The sequence below is a fragment of the Cotesia glomerata genome, linkage group LG8, assembly GCF_020080835.1.
Source record: "Cotesia glomerata isolate CgM1 linkage group LG8, MPM_Cglom_v2.3, whole genome shotgun sequence".
NCBI lineage: Eukaryota > Metazoa > Arthropoda > Insecta > Hymenoptera > Braconidae > Cotesia > Cotesia glomerata.
In genome coordinates this window covers 19,591,601-19,607,565 of record NC_058165.1, presented here as the reverse complement: position 1 = coordinate 19,607,565, position 15,965 = coordinate 19,591,601, and the positions used below count along the sequence as shown (strand labels likewise).

General features: G+C 30.9%; 1 protein-coding gene and 1 non-coding gene across 2 annotated transcripts; one reads left to right on the top strand and one right to left on the bottom strand.

Annotated features, from left to right (window-relative positions):
• On the top strand, nucleotides 1-5,153 carry LOC123270429. Its single transcript, XM_044736460.1, has 4 exons — nucleotides 1-1,023; nucleotides 1,091-1,221; nucleotides 2,214-2,454; nucleotides 2,714-5,153. The coding sequence occupies exons 1-4, from the start codon at nucleotides 243-245 to the stop codon at nucleotides 4,879-4,881; spliced, it is 3,321 nt and encodes a 1,106-aa protein (XP_044592395.1). The 5' UTR covers nucleotides 1-242; the 3' UTR covers nucleotides 4,882-5,153.
• A 6,177-nt stretch (nucleotides 5,154-11,330) lies between these two features.
• Nucleotides 11,331-11,403, bottom strand: Trnak-uuu. The gene has a single exon. It is a non-coding gene; the product is annotated as a tRNA-Lys (tRNA).
• Between the last annotated feature and the right edge of the window lie 4,562 nt (nucleotides 11,404-15,965).

Here is a 15,965-nt window from a genome sequence, read left to right as displayed (position 1 = left end):
TCAGTCAGCTCCGCAGTCTGCAACAAAAACTCGCGCGTTGACCCCGCAAGCTCCGTAAAAGCTCTCTAAAGCTTCCTCGTGCTTGATAAGTGACCAGTGAGCGTCAATCTATGACAATTTTCCCCTAAGTACTTTAAAATCACCCCAAATGCTCTAAAAATAACTGAAGAACATATCAACAATTCGTGCAATGTGAAATGACCCAATAAGTAAAAATCTTAATTAAAAAACCCTATAAGACAATGCGACCCCGCGCAGTAGTGCTTTTGTTCCTGTTTTTGAGCATCAGCGTGATAACAGCTGAGTCTAAGCTCCAGCAAGCGGGAACAGTGGACTCCAATGACGAGGACGATGATGCTGATGATGATGACGATGAAGATGACATCGACAGTTCTAGACCAGAAGTTGATGATGATGGAAGGATTTATAAGAACCCGAGGAATTCTCCTTCAGCAATGTGTCCCAGAGATGAGAAGCAAGCTGAGGTGCTGGAGCAGAAATGTTTAAGGAGATGCTCAACGGATGAAGACTGCAAGAGCAAGAAGAAAAAGTGCCGCTGCGACGGACCCTGCGGGATGTCTTGCATCAAGCCAGATCGCGAGTGTCCGGTTCTCCAGCCTGAAATGGAACATGGCAAGATGACAGTCACTGGAAATTTATTTGGAGACAGTGCTCATTATCAGTGTGATCACAATTACTTCATTGTTGGGCTTCCGGACAGAACTTGCCGCGCCGACGGCCGCTGGAGCAGCTCCACGCCAATTTGCACCAAGGACAGGAATTCTTTTTGCACTGAGCCTCCGAAGGTCAGCAATGCCAAGCATTATGCTCCCGTGGACCAGAAAGGATTCGAGCTCAATTCGACCATCCAGTACTTTTGTGATTATGGGTACCAGACCACTGGGTTCCAGAACGCTATGTGCTTCCTCATGGAAGGTAAAGCTAGTTGGTTCGGGCCTGATATCACCTGCAAGCCTGTTAATTGTAATCTTCCACCGGATATTGCTAACGGATGGCATGGAGGTGAGTATTGATGATGCTGGTTCAAGGAATTAACCTAAAGAAGTGATGGTCTGATTTGGTTTTCCAGGAGAGTGTTATACTTACGACTGCAGGATTACTTATCATTGTGTGGACGGGTATAAACTGGTTGGCAAGCCGGAGAAGATCTGTTTGGCTGATGGAACATGGTCACCTAAAGAAGTTCCCCAGTGTCTCCAAGTAAGACAATTGGTTTTTATTTAAAGAAAATTTATATAAGTTTATAGGGGAATTTATAGAGGAAATTTGGGTTTTTGTAGTGAATTTATAGAAGTGGGATAAAAATAGAGCTTGTAAGAGGTGAATTAGACTGGTGAGTAGGGTAGAAGATTGTTAACCATTAGGTACCGGGTTCGAGTCCGTCGGACGGAAGTAGTTTTTTTATTGGATAGAAATTGCAAAATCCGTTTTTTAGAATTAATAATTAATTAATAGCAAAGGTATGCGAAATGGGAAAATGACTAACATATTTATTATTATAGTTTTAAGAACAAATTTTGTTTCTGTTCGTTATTAATTAACACCTAAGTTTATCAAGATCGTGTTGTCAGAATGCTAAATCCTTTATTTGTGTTTTTTAATTAGTTTTTTTTAATTATCCTAAATGATTTATAGTTAAATATATAAACAATAATGTTTCTAAGGTTGAAATAATATAAAAGTCTTTTTAATAAACAACTTGATGTAGACATTTTGTACTTGTCCCACCAGTCACAAACGCCTGTCCCACCAGTCACAATAAAAACAAATTTTTTTAATTGTTTCTACGTAGGTAATCAGTCTAATTCTTCATAATATTGAATGTTTGAAGGATAAATTTTGTATAAAGAGGGAAGTGTTTTTTAAAAGTTTAGTGGTCGAACTGAAATTGGACTTTAAGGATACCTTTGGTAAGAGAGAAGGATTTTCTTTAGTCCCACCAGTCACACTCAGTAAAATGATAATTACGAGAAACTTAAAAAGTAATGGAGGTTTTTGACAAAGGGATGTTGTTAATTAGTTATTCTTCTATATTATAAGATAAATTTTACTATAGTATAAGTTTCAGTCACATAATTATTACCAGTCACAATGAAATGCCCCATAATGTGGAATCCTACCCTGGATTCCTATATAGGGAACCAGGCTGGTTTCCCATATGGATTTTTTTAATAGGTCTTCTCTATTTCCAGAGTGGTCCAGCCCAGTGTCCAATTCCCGAGAATCCTAGGTACGGAAAAGCTATCTCAACCTCCCACTCATACAACGCAATAGTGTCTTACGAGTGCAATCACGGGTACGTATTGGTGGGAATGACAACCCGTAAATGCCAAGCTGATAGAAAATGGTCAGACCAAGCTCCAGTCTGCGAGGAAATAAATTGCGGCTCCCCAGGAATCCTCTACAATGGTTGGATAGAGAACATCGAGCACGGTGAGCTGAAATAACAGGGTTGTTAGCTAAAAATACCCCGAGACACTGAGTAAACTTGACATTTTAATCGATCGAGACCTTTTCTTTGTTCTACCTCCGTCACTTTGTCAATACCGCTGTCCCTAGAAGCTCCTCACGATTCACTGAGCGTCTTAAAAGCATTTTCAGAATCAGCCAATATTAATCACCGTTTATTTTGACACTTTAATCTTCCCCAAAGCTCTTCATCATCAATAAAAAATCCTCTTTCTGTCTCCAGGAACTGGATTGGGCGCCAGTATCATTTTCCGTTGCAAAGGTCACATGAAGCTCGAAGGAAACACCTCCTCAGTCTGCGAGAGTGACGGAAAGTGGCGTTACCCTTTACCAAGCTGCTTGGCACCTTGTATAATCCCCCGGATAGAAAAGGGCCACATTTCCGTAGCTACCCACGACGACCACATCAACAACGTCACTGTCGTCGAGCACGGCGAGCGCATCTACGTCCACTGCATCGAGAACTATGAATTCGCAGCCAATAATACTCCAGTCACCTGCAATAATGGCACCTGGACCATAATTCCTTCTTGCACTCCAGCGCGCTGCAAGCAGATGCCCAAGTCTCCAAAAAACGGGATGGTAATCGCTCCCAAAATGAACCACGGCATGAAAGCGATCTTCAAGTGCAAGGACGGGTTCACCCAAATCGGAGGCGGTCCCAACAATTCATCTTTTCACGTGGAGTGTCATTACGGAACTTGGATTGGAGATATTCCTCATTGTATTGAAGTCTACTGCGCTTTTCCTGGTTACGTTCCTAATGGGAAAGTCCTCTTGGTTGGCAATATGGGTGTTTACGATTATCGTCCTTACGTCAAGAAAGTCCCCAATAACAAGCAAATCATGTACGACTGTGATAAAGGATATGTCTTGAACGAAGGGCCAACTGGAGCGACTTGTGTTGGCGGGAATTGGAGTCCCAAGGAGCTTCCTGAGTGTCTTCCTGGGCAGCATCCACGGATTCGTTGGAGCAGAAGAAGAAGATCTCTTGATCGCTTTAATGGGTCGATTAGTAATGATACTGGTGCTAATTTGACGGCGAATCCGACGTCCAACTTCAAGAAGTTCATTGACTACTTCAGACGCGTCGGGAAGAAGCTTCTGCACCTAGAACTGGAGAAATCACAATTAAGGGACCTTCCTGATGTAGATGTGGTCAAAATCATCAATTTGAACGCCAGTGATGACCGTGGCTTCAAAAGGCGGGAAAACTCTAATCGCACTGTGGACAATCTTGTGATCAGGAAGAAGCACTTTCACAAAAAGTCTAGGAATAAGGACGAGAAGATGATTGAATTTTTAAGGAGCACTTATAGGAAATTGAAGAGGATTGATTCTAAACGCAGGAACAATTCGACGAGTCACAATATGACTATGCATGATATCCTTAATCTGATGAGCAAAAATTTCTTCCATGTTGATCTTGCGGAGACTCATCGCAATTCGTCGCATCATGACAATCTTCAGGTTCATAATCAGCGAGAGTTTACTAAGTTGAAGCGGGAGTTTGAGAAGATTATGCGGTTTTATAATAAGTCGTTGAGATGGAGTGAAAAGCATGGAAAAAAGCATAAGAGTGGTGATAGAAATGAAAGTGATGATTCTGGTGATGGTGATAGTGAATCTAACGGCAAAAAAAGAAATAAATCTAAAAACTACTATCGTGGGTTCTATGAATTCATTAATGGGTATGTTAATGAAAAACTGTCGATTATTGAATCGGGAAAACATAATATGTCAGGTGATCTGCTTTCGAATATTGATCTGGATAAATTGGATTTGAAGGGGAGCACTTTTACAGTTGGGGAAATTTATGCATTTTTCAAACATATCATTGAAAACAAACTGGATGATAAAGCGGAAAAGAATGAAGTTTTGAGGAATGAAAGCAAAAATTTAAATAGAACAGGAAATAATGGATTGCAAACAAACGGAACAAGCTTGGCTTCTACAGAAACGACTTTGAGAGCTACTGATCCTACAACCTCCAGTTCAATCAAAATAGAAGCCATTAATGATATTCCTTTGAGGGAAAATTCCACCGAAATTGGAAAACATCGCAGCAAGCGAATTCGAAACGCTGCTGACGTCAAAGAGGATTCTAGGCAGAGCCGTAAGCTCCTTTCGGTGAATTTCGAAGGCCGGAGAATTGATGACGATGGTAGGAAATTATTCACTTTGAACGGGTTGGATGCCCAGCAGCAGAGCCGCTCTAAGAGATTCCTGCCTAATGCTGAACTAGATAATCAAATTATTCTCAAAAACTTGTACTTGAACGCCTACGAGGACGAGTATCGTGCGAATGTTAGGAGATCTGTTGGAAATGATGAAGGGAAGTTATCTGTCGCTACGAGACGTCGCAAGGGCAATCTTAGTTTGAGTAAGTGATAGACATTTTATTGTGTGATATTTATGAAGTTATTTATTGGTTGGTTCGTTTTAAGATTGGTTATTTCGAGATTATTTATTATTATTATGACCAAGTCATAAGTTTTAGACTGTACACGTATTACTATTTACATATTATATATGAAATTAAATATATATAATATAGTTGATTGTCATTGACCCTCTTTCATCCCTTCATTCTTTTACATACTCATTCATGTCTAATGTGTAATCTTTCAAGCTTTTTTCAATAAAATATAAATCTTTTTTCATATAATGGGTTTTTATTTTTGGCGGAAATTTTTTTTTATTTTTTTTTTTTAGTAGTGATCCTGCAGGCAACACTCAAAATTTGAACTTTTGAATGATTTCTAGGGGAAAAATCAGAGATTTGTTTCAAAAAAGCCGTTTTTTACAAAAAAAAAAAAAAAGCCTTTTATAAACTCCAATATTTTTTAAACACGATTTTTGACTTTTTTTTTTTTTTTTTCTTAGTGATCTTGCAGCTAATACTCGAAATTTGAAATTTTAGATGATTTTTCGGGTGAAAAATCTGAGATTTGTTTCCAAAAATCCTTTTTTTACAAAAAAAAAGTCTTCTTTAAACTGCAATATTTTTTAAACACGATTTTTGACTTTTTTTATTTATTTAATGGCATTATAAAAAATTTTTGAGCATAAAAATTTATATAGATTTTTGATAAGAGTAGTCCAAAAATTTGAAATTTAAATAAAAATTCAAAAATTCGATTTTTAAGCATATTAAAAATTTTTTGATGAAACTAGATTTTTTTTTAGTATGGTTAAAAATATATTAAAAAAAAAATTTGATCATATTTTCCAATTTTATCCTTAAATTCTCTACAACATATTTTTTTTCCAAATTTTTAAATAATTTCCTTAATATCCTTATGAGCAATTTTTTTGATAAAATTTTGTAGTTTCAATTTTTGGCTCATTATATTTAATAGCATATTTAAAAATTTTTGTCAAAATTGTCCAATTTTCGGTAATTATTTACAAGTGGAGTCTACCATTTAATTTTCAAATTTATGAACGAAATTTCTATTTGATTTTATTGATATATATTTTTTTTTGAAAAATACATAAAAAAAATGAACAATTTAAAAAAAAGTTGAATATCACAATTTTAAAAAATTTTCAAAAAAATTTATAAATTTTTTAGAAAAAATTGTGATATTCAATTTTTTTATTTTGTAAATTTGAAAAATGTTTATGTTCATAATAATGAAGCAATCACATCAAAAATGTAAAGTAATTATTATATATTTTTTTGCTAATAATTTTTTTTTTGTAAATAAAAATTGATCTTTCACTAGAGTGAAAAAATTTCTTTTTCATAATTTTTATTCACGTGTGTACTTAATCTTAAGTTGTTTATTCCAACTCAGTTATTATTGTGTTAGATAATATTGAAAAATATTGTAGCAATTCTAAAGTTTCTCTAATAAAAGGGATATTTTCTCACTATACAATTAGAGGAGCAAAGTAGATATGGAAATTCATTGTTTATTTTTACAATTTCATTTTATTTTTAAAACAAATTATTTATTTACAATACATACGCTGAATATTTATTAAATCCACCTTTTGGGTATGTAACTTTTATTATTTATATGAACAATATTACTTATTTTAGATATTTCAAATGATGTTATTGGGAAGCAAGTAAAATTATCGAACTTACTAATAATTTCAAATGCTTCAAAGTGGTCATCGAAGTCACAAATAACTTGAGTTGTAATGATAAATATCTCAATATTATTAGGCATCATTACTATAATATTATATTTCTATATATTATGGGAACCATTTCGATATATATTATGGGAATCATGCACCGTAAAAAAAAAACCGGTGTGCGTCCATGCGGTGTACGGTGTTAAAAATTCCGGTGTTAAATTCAACACCGAAATCGGTGTAGCAGTAACACCGGTCGTGGTGTAAATATTTTTTTTCGGTGTTAAATCGGTGTTATAAATTTTCCGGTGTTGATAATATTTTAAGTAACACAATTTTTATGATTAAACTTTTTATGTTTAATAATTAAAGATAAATAATCAAAAAAAAGTTAATATTTAATTTAGAAAGTTTAAAATAATAAAATATAAAAAAGATAAAAGTTTTTGATTAAATTAAATACACTGTAAAAAATTTCGATGTAAAAATGGACCCAGAGCACTTTACATGGCCGTGTGGTGTGAAATAATGGTGTGAAATTCTCTCGGTGTAAATTTTCGATCCGTGTTACTTTAACACCATTATTAAAGGACAATTTTAGGACATCATATAGATAATCGGAAACTCTAAAATAGTGGATTTTAGTCATTATTTTATAACTTTTAAGTATTTTTTTAAGATTTTTGGAATACTTCTAAGATAATTTTAGAATCAATGCAATTTATTTGAAGCAATTTAGTTGAAATTTTGTCCTTAAATCTTGTGGAACCTTTTTTGAATAATCTTAAAACATTTTTTTAACTATTTGAGAACAAATTTTGAATACTTTTGTGACATTTTTCGGATATTTTTGAGACAATTTTGGAACATTTTTTGGACAGTTTTAGAGTGTTTTTACAAAAAATTTGAAACATTTTTAGAACAATTTTACAACAATTTTGAACGTTTTTTAAATGATTTTCATATAGATAATTTATTTTTGCACATCCGTAGATTTGTCATGTTTAAAACATCCATTATATTGTGAGAAACATCATGGTTACGATAAAAATAATTATTATATTGTTCCTAAACATTTAATATTGTAAATACTATTTATCTTGTTGTATAACATTCATTAAATCGATTTCTGCGTAATTTTATAAGTTGAAAATTCTTAAATAAATGTTACTTGTCTCATTTTGATAAATATTGAATATTAATTGTGTTTTATGGATCATGTAATATCCATATTCCGATACGGTGTAAATTTATTCTACTGTTACACCGGTATTACACCGGTTACATTGATATTACACCGGTTTAACACCGGATTTTTAACACCGCAAAAGAGCACAGCTACACAGGTGTTACATAGCGGTGTTAAAATGAGTCCATTTTAACACCGCTTTTTTTACACTGTGCCGATATTACAGTTATAATTATAGGTATCGTTCCTATAATTATAGGAACCATTCCCATAATTATAGTAACATTTTCCAAAAATTATGGGTACAATTCCCATAATTTAAGTAATCGTTCCTAAAATGGTATAGGAAAACATTTCATTAAAATTATAGGAAAGATTTCCATATTTTTCTCTCCGTGTACTAAATCAGTTTAATACTAAATCCTTCTATTTTTTTATATGCTTAAAAAAATAGTCCTTTAATTATCTGCAGAGCGTCAACAGAAACTTGTAATCATAAAAATATGCACCCTTCGTAACTTAAGCCCGATAAACAGAGTGTTGCTTAGCACTGGTATAATTATTGACTGAAAAAAAAAAAAAAAAAATAAATTCTTGAGCTGCTGTAAGTTAAAAAATTCAAAAGTAGACAGCTAAAATGTTAATCAGCGTAATTCCGAAAGTTGAAATGCTGTCTACCGGCTGTCGAGAGTATCAACTGTATCATTAATTACTCGGCGCAATAATTCCTAAAGCTTCTGAGCAGAAAATGACGAAAGCCTGTTACACGTCGACACATGGATAAGGTAAGGAAGGTGTAAGTATAACTTGCATATGAGTGTGTGTGTTTGTAATGCGTAAAATAAATAGCAGACGATGCATGTAAATGAGATTTCATCCTTGTTGAAGCATCACTCGGGAACTGTCACACATTTTACCCCGCTTTATTTATTAAAATTTAAAAGACTGAAGAGAGAATCAGCAAAACGTTATTTCAACATGAGCTTTCGCTTTTAAATCCGGAGTACTTGTTGTCAAGCAGAACAGCCAGTAGCGCATTTGTCATTCCACTCTCGGATTAAAGTCCGTCACAAATCCGCATTTGTATATTCATGCATTTTTTTTTTTTTTTTTTTCTTTTTTCAACAAAGCTTTGTGTTTTTTGTTCGACGTTCGTTAATCACACAAACACAAGTTAACTTGATTGGATTAATTGGATCCGAATCTCTTCTAGTTCCTTTTTTACTTACTACTCGGGACTTTCGTTTTAATTAACACGTTTGTGGCTCAACCAGAGGAATAAAAATATAAAAATAAATTTACTATTGACTCAATCACCAGCTCTCCATTCTACTCGCTCTAATTTATTTAGCATTACTTTACGGGTCTTACTCGGGATATTCTAGATGATAATTATAATAATCAGGCTGGTAAATATATTCCGAGTTAAATAAACTCTGGTGTTAAGTTAATTAGAACCTCGGGAATATTTTTAAATTATTTTACTGATCTCGTTTAAAATTGTCGATTTTTTTTGGTAAAAAATTACTGGAGGGGTTTTAAATTAGCAACCTCCACTATGTGAAATAAAAAAATTTAATTTATTGATTAATGACTTTTGTTGCAATGTATTTTTGAAAATATTGACGTTTTTAAAGATTTAAGCTCATCCCGATGTTACACTCATCAAGAGCTTTCATTTGAGTACCCACATGCATTTTTGATATATTTTTCATATATACATATATAATATATATATATATATATATATATATATATATATATATATATATATATATATATATATATATATATAAATATATGAAAAATTGATGTGGGTACTTGAATGAAAGGTCTTGATAAGTGTAATGTCGGGGTGAGCTTATATCTTTAAAAGTATCAATTTATAACTGAAAATATGTTAAAATTTGAAATTTTGATTTTTTGATGATTAAAAAAAATCAGAATTCTTTTTAATAAATTTAAAATTTTCTTTAAAAATCTTATTTAATTTTTTTTTGTAATTATTCTTAAAAAAAATGATTTAAATGTTAAATTTCAAGTATTGTTTTTTAATATTAAAACTCAAATATATATATATATATATATATATATATATATATATATATATATATATATATATATATATATATATATATAAAATATATGAAAAATTGATGTGGGTGCTCGAATGAAAGGTCTCGATGAGTATAATGTCAGAGTGAGCTTATATCTTTAAAAATATCAATTTATATCAGTGAAGATGTTAAAATTCGAAATTTTGATTTTTTGATGATTAAAAAAAATCAAAATTCTTTTTAATAAATTTAAAATTTTCTTTCAAAATCTTATTTAATTTTTTTGTGATTATTCTTAAGAAAAATGATTTAAATGTTAAATTTTAATTATTGTTATTTAATATTAAAACACAAAGATAAATAATAAAATGCATTTTGATATATTTTCCATGTATTCGTATATATATTTTGAAGATATAAGCTCCTCTTGATGTTACACTCATCAAGAGCTTTTATTTGAGTACCCACATGCATTTTTGATATATTTTTCATATATACATATATATATATATATATGTGATCCATAAATATATAAAATATATGAAAAATTGATGTGGGTGCTCGAATGAAAGGTCTTGATAAGTGTAATGTCAGAGTGAGCTTATATTTTTAAAAATGTCAAATTATATCTTTAAAAATGTTAAAATTCGACATTTTTATGATTAAAAAAAAATCGAAATTCTTATTAATAAATTAAAAATTTTAGAAAATTTTTTTTGTGATTATTCTTAAGAAAAATGATTTAAATATTAAATTTTATTTATTAATTTTCAATATTAATATTCAAAATAAATGATAAAATACATTTTTGATATATTTTTCATGTATTCATATATATCATATATATTTCAAAGATATAAGCTCATCCCGATGTTACACTCATCAAGAGCTTTCATTTGAATACCCACATGCATTTTTGATATATTTTTCATATATACATATATATAATATATATAAATATATGAAAAATCGATATGGGTACTCAAATGAAAGGTCTCAATGAGTGTAACATCAGAATGAGCTTATATCTTTAAAAATGTCAATAGTTCACAAAATACAAGGCCATTTCTTAATTATGAATCTAGAGATAGAGCATTTTCGAATGCAGCCTAAATAATCATCATAAATTGATTATATGAAACCATGAAAAGGTACAACTCCAGGTCAAGATTCTTCTAACAACACTAAATTTAACTATAAAAATCTATTTTATCTTATAAATACAGTGGCCATAAAATTTTTCTTATTTACTTAATAATATAGATTATATTAATTAATTAATTGAATTTTATTACTTATCAAAATTTTTTAATTGAAATTTTTCTTATTTTTAATTAAAATTATTTTAATAATCAATAAAAAAATTTTTTTACTTGTTAAAATTATAAATACACCAGTTACAAAATTTTGTTTATTCTCTTAATAATATATATATGACAAGGGATTAATAAAAAAAAATAAGGGTTGAAAATAATTTAATTAAAAAAAAAAAAAAAAAATAACGCCCGAACAGGGACTTGAACCCTGGACCCTCAGATTAAAAGTCTGATGCTCTACCGGCTGAGCTATCCGGGCGACGTTATGAGTAAGATCGTCTGTCTTATATGAACGTAATCACGCATTCAAGCATTTAATGACTTAAAAGTGTCATAATATTCATATTTCCAACCTTTAAACTCATTTTAAAATTAGATTATTTAAATTAACGTTAAAATATACAATTTTTTATCAAAAACTTTGAAAATTACTGGCGATTTTTTGGTAATTTTAAATTAAAAGTCAGTTTGAATGAAAATAATATGCTTTGTATTAAAAAAAAAAAAAAAAATTAATTAAAATATGTAATACTTTTTTTTATAATTTAGTTTATAAAAATTAAATTAAACCATAAAAATTAGTGATTCTTCCAAATAATGCACTTAAAACAAAAAAAAATATTTAAGTTCTAAACTTTTGACTAAAATTATAACTTTTTAAGAAAATATCTTAAGGAGATACTGCGCAAAATCACTTTTCTAACAATACCCGTGTAAAAATGATATGATATCATTATGAAGCTCATAATAAATATCATAATGAATCGCATATTTTGGCACTAATATGAGATTCATACACTGTAAAAAAAAAACCGGGTTAAGTCCAAAGCGGCGTAGGTGTTAAAATTTGCGGTTTTAAATTCCAACACTGAAAGCGGTGTTAAAATAACACCGCTGCCAGTGTAAATATTTTTTTCCGGTGTTAAAGCTGTGTTAAAAATTTTCCGGTATTAAAATATTTTTCGATATTGAAGATATTTTACTTTATAAATGTTTTCATTCACTAAATCACTACTATTGAACGGTATATTCATTAATTCATAAAACTATTAATTATTGTAATGCTAGGTGCAAAATTGTATAATTTTTTAATAAAGTTTGTATTACACGGTGAGAAATTTCCATTATTTTTTATTCTGCATGGATTTTAGATATTACAATGGTGCATATTACTAGTGAACCTTATTGACTCAGAATAAAATTTTACAATGGCCCATAGTAATTTCCGAAACAAATGAAATCAGACATAGTAAATTTAAATTTCCGAATGTACTATAGCAAAAAAAATAAGAAAACGTTTGTAAAAAATAAAAAATTTTAGAGTAAAAAATGTTTTTAGCAATCAAAAAAAATATCAAACCAAACAAGATTTTTTTTGTTTGCAATAATTTTTAAAAATATAGTTTTTTTTATTTTTTTTTTCATTTTTAACAATGAACGTAGGATTTATTTTGGCAGTTAATTTTATTATGAATAATTATAAACACAATATATAACTTTTAAATAATTTTTTATTATTATTAGAAGTGTCGGTTGCAGGTTAACCATCAAATGTTTGTTTTCATTTTAATTTTTCACGGTAAATTATTAAATATTTTATTATTTATGAATCTTACAAATTTTCATTAACTATTCATGTGTTGATGGATTTATAAACTAATATTTATTTAAAACTTAATGTTTATTGCAATTTTCATAACACCGTTAACCACTACTGATAGCGTCTGTAGACTTATGTTGACAAAACAAAGCAGCACGAAAAAATGAAAGAGCGCGCGTCGCGACTGACGCGCATACGTTTACTATGGGACATTTGAAAATTTCATAGTCACAATTTTAAATTTAAACCGAGTACACGTGACTAAATGTGAAACTTTTTTATAAATTTTTATTGTCGACTGAGCAACAGAAATTTTACTATGGAACTATAATGAAAAGTTTTAAGCACACTAACAGTTTTTGTTCTGTCAGTTTACGAAAATTTTTTATATATGTTTATGTAACAGTTGCATGGTGAAATTTACTATGGTCCCTAGTAAATATTGATTGGTACAATATGATATTCTTAAATTTTTATGGTAATATTTTGAATTGAGTCATTAAGGTTCAGTCTTATTAGGTATGCATAGTAAATTTCTACAGAAATTTCTCACCGTGTACATATGTAACAATTGAAATAACTACAAACCAAAATTAAAATTTGTTCTAGATGATACTCATAGACTTTTTATATTTTTCTAAGTTACACATTTTTTTCTTAACTTTTATAGGCATAATTTTGTTTATTTCACTAAAAATCATAAAAATTACACCTGCCCACAAAAAAAAAAGTGGTATGTACTTTTGACCGGACCTACCTATCTTTATGTATTTTGACGCGCTGAATCCGAATCTGAAGTCAGTTTTGCCCGTACACCCTCAAATTTTTGAGTAAAATGAAAAAACCCCAATAAAAGGCAAAAAATTGCGAAAAACTGGTCACAGCGATGAATGAATTTTGTGGACCCGGATCAAGTGTGGGTGTATTTTAATGGATGAAATATGATCTTAGAATTGAGAAATTGACAAAATTTTTAAATATATAAAAAATTATGTGTAAGTAGAATGAAAAGAACAATTTTTTCGTATTTTAAACTGTTCTTCGTGTCACTATGTCTGTATGTATGTGTGTGTGTGTGTGTGTGTAAGTATGTAAACCTCTTATAACTTTTGAACGGTTGAACCGATTTCATCGCGGTTGGTGCCATTCGAAAGGGCTTCGACAAACTTAGATTTCCTGTTAATTTGAACCGATTCGGACCGATAGATTTTGAGAAATTTGGAGAAATCTAAAAAAAAGTAGGAAAAAAAATTTTTTCTAAAGTGGTTTTTTTGGGATAACTTTTAAACGGCTCAACCGATCGATTCCAAAAACTAATCAGCTCTCAACCTTGAAAAACCACGTCGATCGCCGCCAATCCGGTCAAAATCGGTTGATTCGTTCGAGAGATATCGTGAACGAATGAAAACAGAAAAAAGTGTTTTTTCAGAGTTACTCCGAAATTTCTACTTTGACCAATTGAAATTTAGAAATTATCTATAAGGCTTAAAAAACTACGTAGAATGCCGCCAGCCGCGTAAAAATCGGTTCATTCATTCAAAAGTTATTGCGGTATGAACATTCAAAAAATAGTGTTCTATGAAACTTATATCAGACTTTTGAGCTCAAAGAGCTCAAAAGCATAGAAAAGGTATCTTTTTGAGCTCGGAGAGCTTAAAACAACACACAGATTGTACTTTTGAGCTCGAAGAGCTCAAAAAAGCGGCTAGGTATTAACGGAATTAGCGGGAAGTTGCAGGGATGGCCTTTAGGGTCAACCGTTTTCCTAATTTTTTTTTAATAGTCCTTGCAGTGCTAATTTTCGAAATATTAGCAATTAAAAATCGTACATCTAACATGTATTCCCTATCCTGACCGTAATTAGAGTGAACATTTTACCGAACAACAACTATACTTTTCTTTGAATTTTTTTGAAAAACTGAAAATATTTAATTGAAGTTATAAAAAGTATTTTTTATCAAAAATAACATAAACAAGCGGTATTCATTTTTTTATAAAAAATGTTTAAAGTTAGCGACTGTCGATATTTTACGTGAGTGAAAGTAAGTGAGCGATAGTCCGTAAAGAGAGGTAGCACTAGTGCGTGAGAAAGAAACTAATAGCTATAACCTATCAGTATCTTTATTTGCCGCAGTACCTCCTTAAGATATTTATTAATGTTTCAAGAATACATATAAAACAGCTATTTCTCCGAAAATAATTGGAATTTTCTAAAATCCTCCTAAAAACATATTCTTAAAGGTTCAACCTTTGAAAATAGAAAAAAAAATTAATTTTTTCAAAATTCTGGATCAAAGTACCCCTATAAAGTCATTTTAAATCAACCAAACTCGGAAAAAATTTCCCGATTAGGCTTAAAACAGAAATTTATAGTATTTTTGACCAGATCAGGCGATATTGGAAAATTTTTTTGAGGATTTACCGAGCAAATTATGTACTTTTGCTGATAACTAATGACATCCATGCAAAAAAAATCGGGATTAGTCATTTTCAAGCCTCAAAAAGCGGATTTTCGCGTAAAAATCAATGACCTTGAATTTCATAACAAAGAAAACTTTTTTCCTAATTAATAAAATCATTCCAAATTTTCAGGACACATTATTGGAGGTAAAAGACGTCTTTCAGTACCACAAACACTGCTTCGAATTTGAATGGGAGCAGACTGAGAAGCAAAAGTGTATCCCACGTCGCACAAATGTGGTTAGACCAGAATACCTCCTTAAGTATTATCATATTCCCCACTTTTTCATCAATATCTCATTCTTATGATCATTTACAGACCTAAATTCGCGTAGTAAAAACCGAAAAGTGTTACTGGGTCCACCTGAGTGATCACAGAGCGGCAAATACCTGCGTTTTACAACCCAAAGTCTCAATAGCTTGGGCTACCGAGAAAAGCGATCAAGCTGAAAGCAATCTTCCCTAAGACCACCTGCAGAAAAATATCCATTGCTGGATTCCAAGCGCTTTTACCCTTTAAAATGAAACATTAATTTATAAGCTGTATTTTCCGGATCGACACCTCTAGCGACCATCGAATTAACCGGAGAATATTCATAGAAGCAATTTCGGGTCGGTTGATAAGTAAGCTCAACAATGGTCGTCTAGCTTTTTGCAAGCGGTCATTTGAGTAACCTTTTAAGAGCACCTGGGTATCTTTTTCATTTCGAGCGGTATTCTACTGCACACTTTTTTACTAGAATCTAAGAAACGAGATTGTA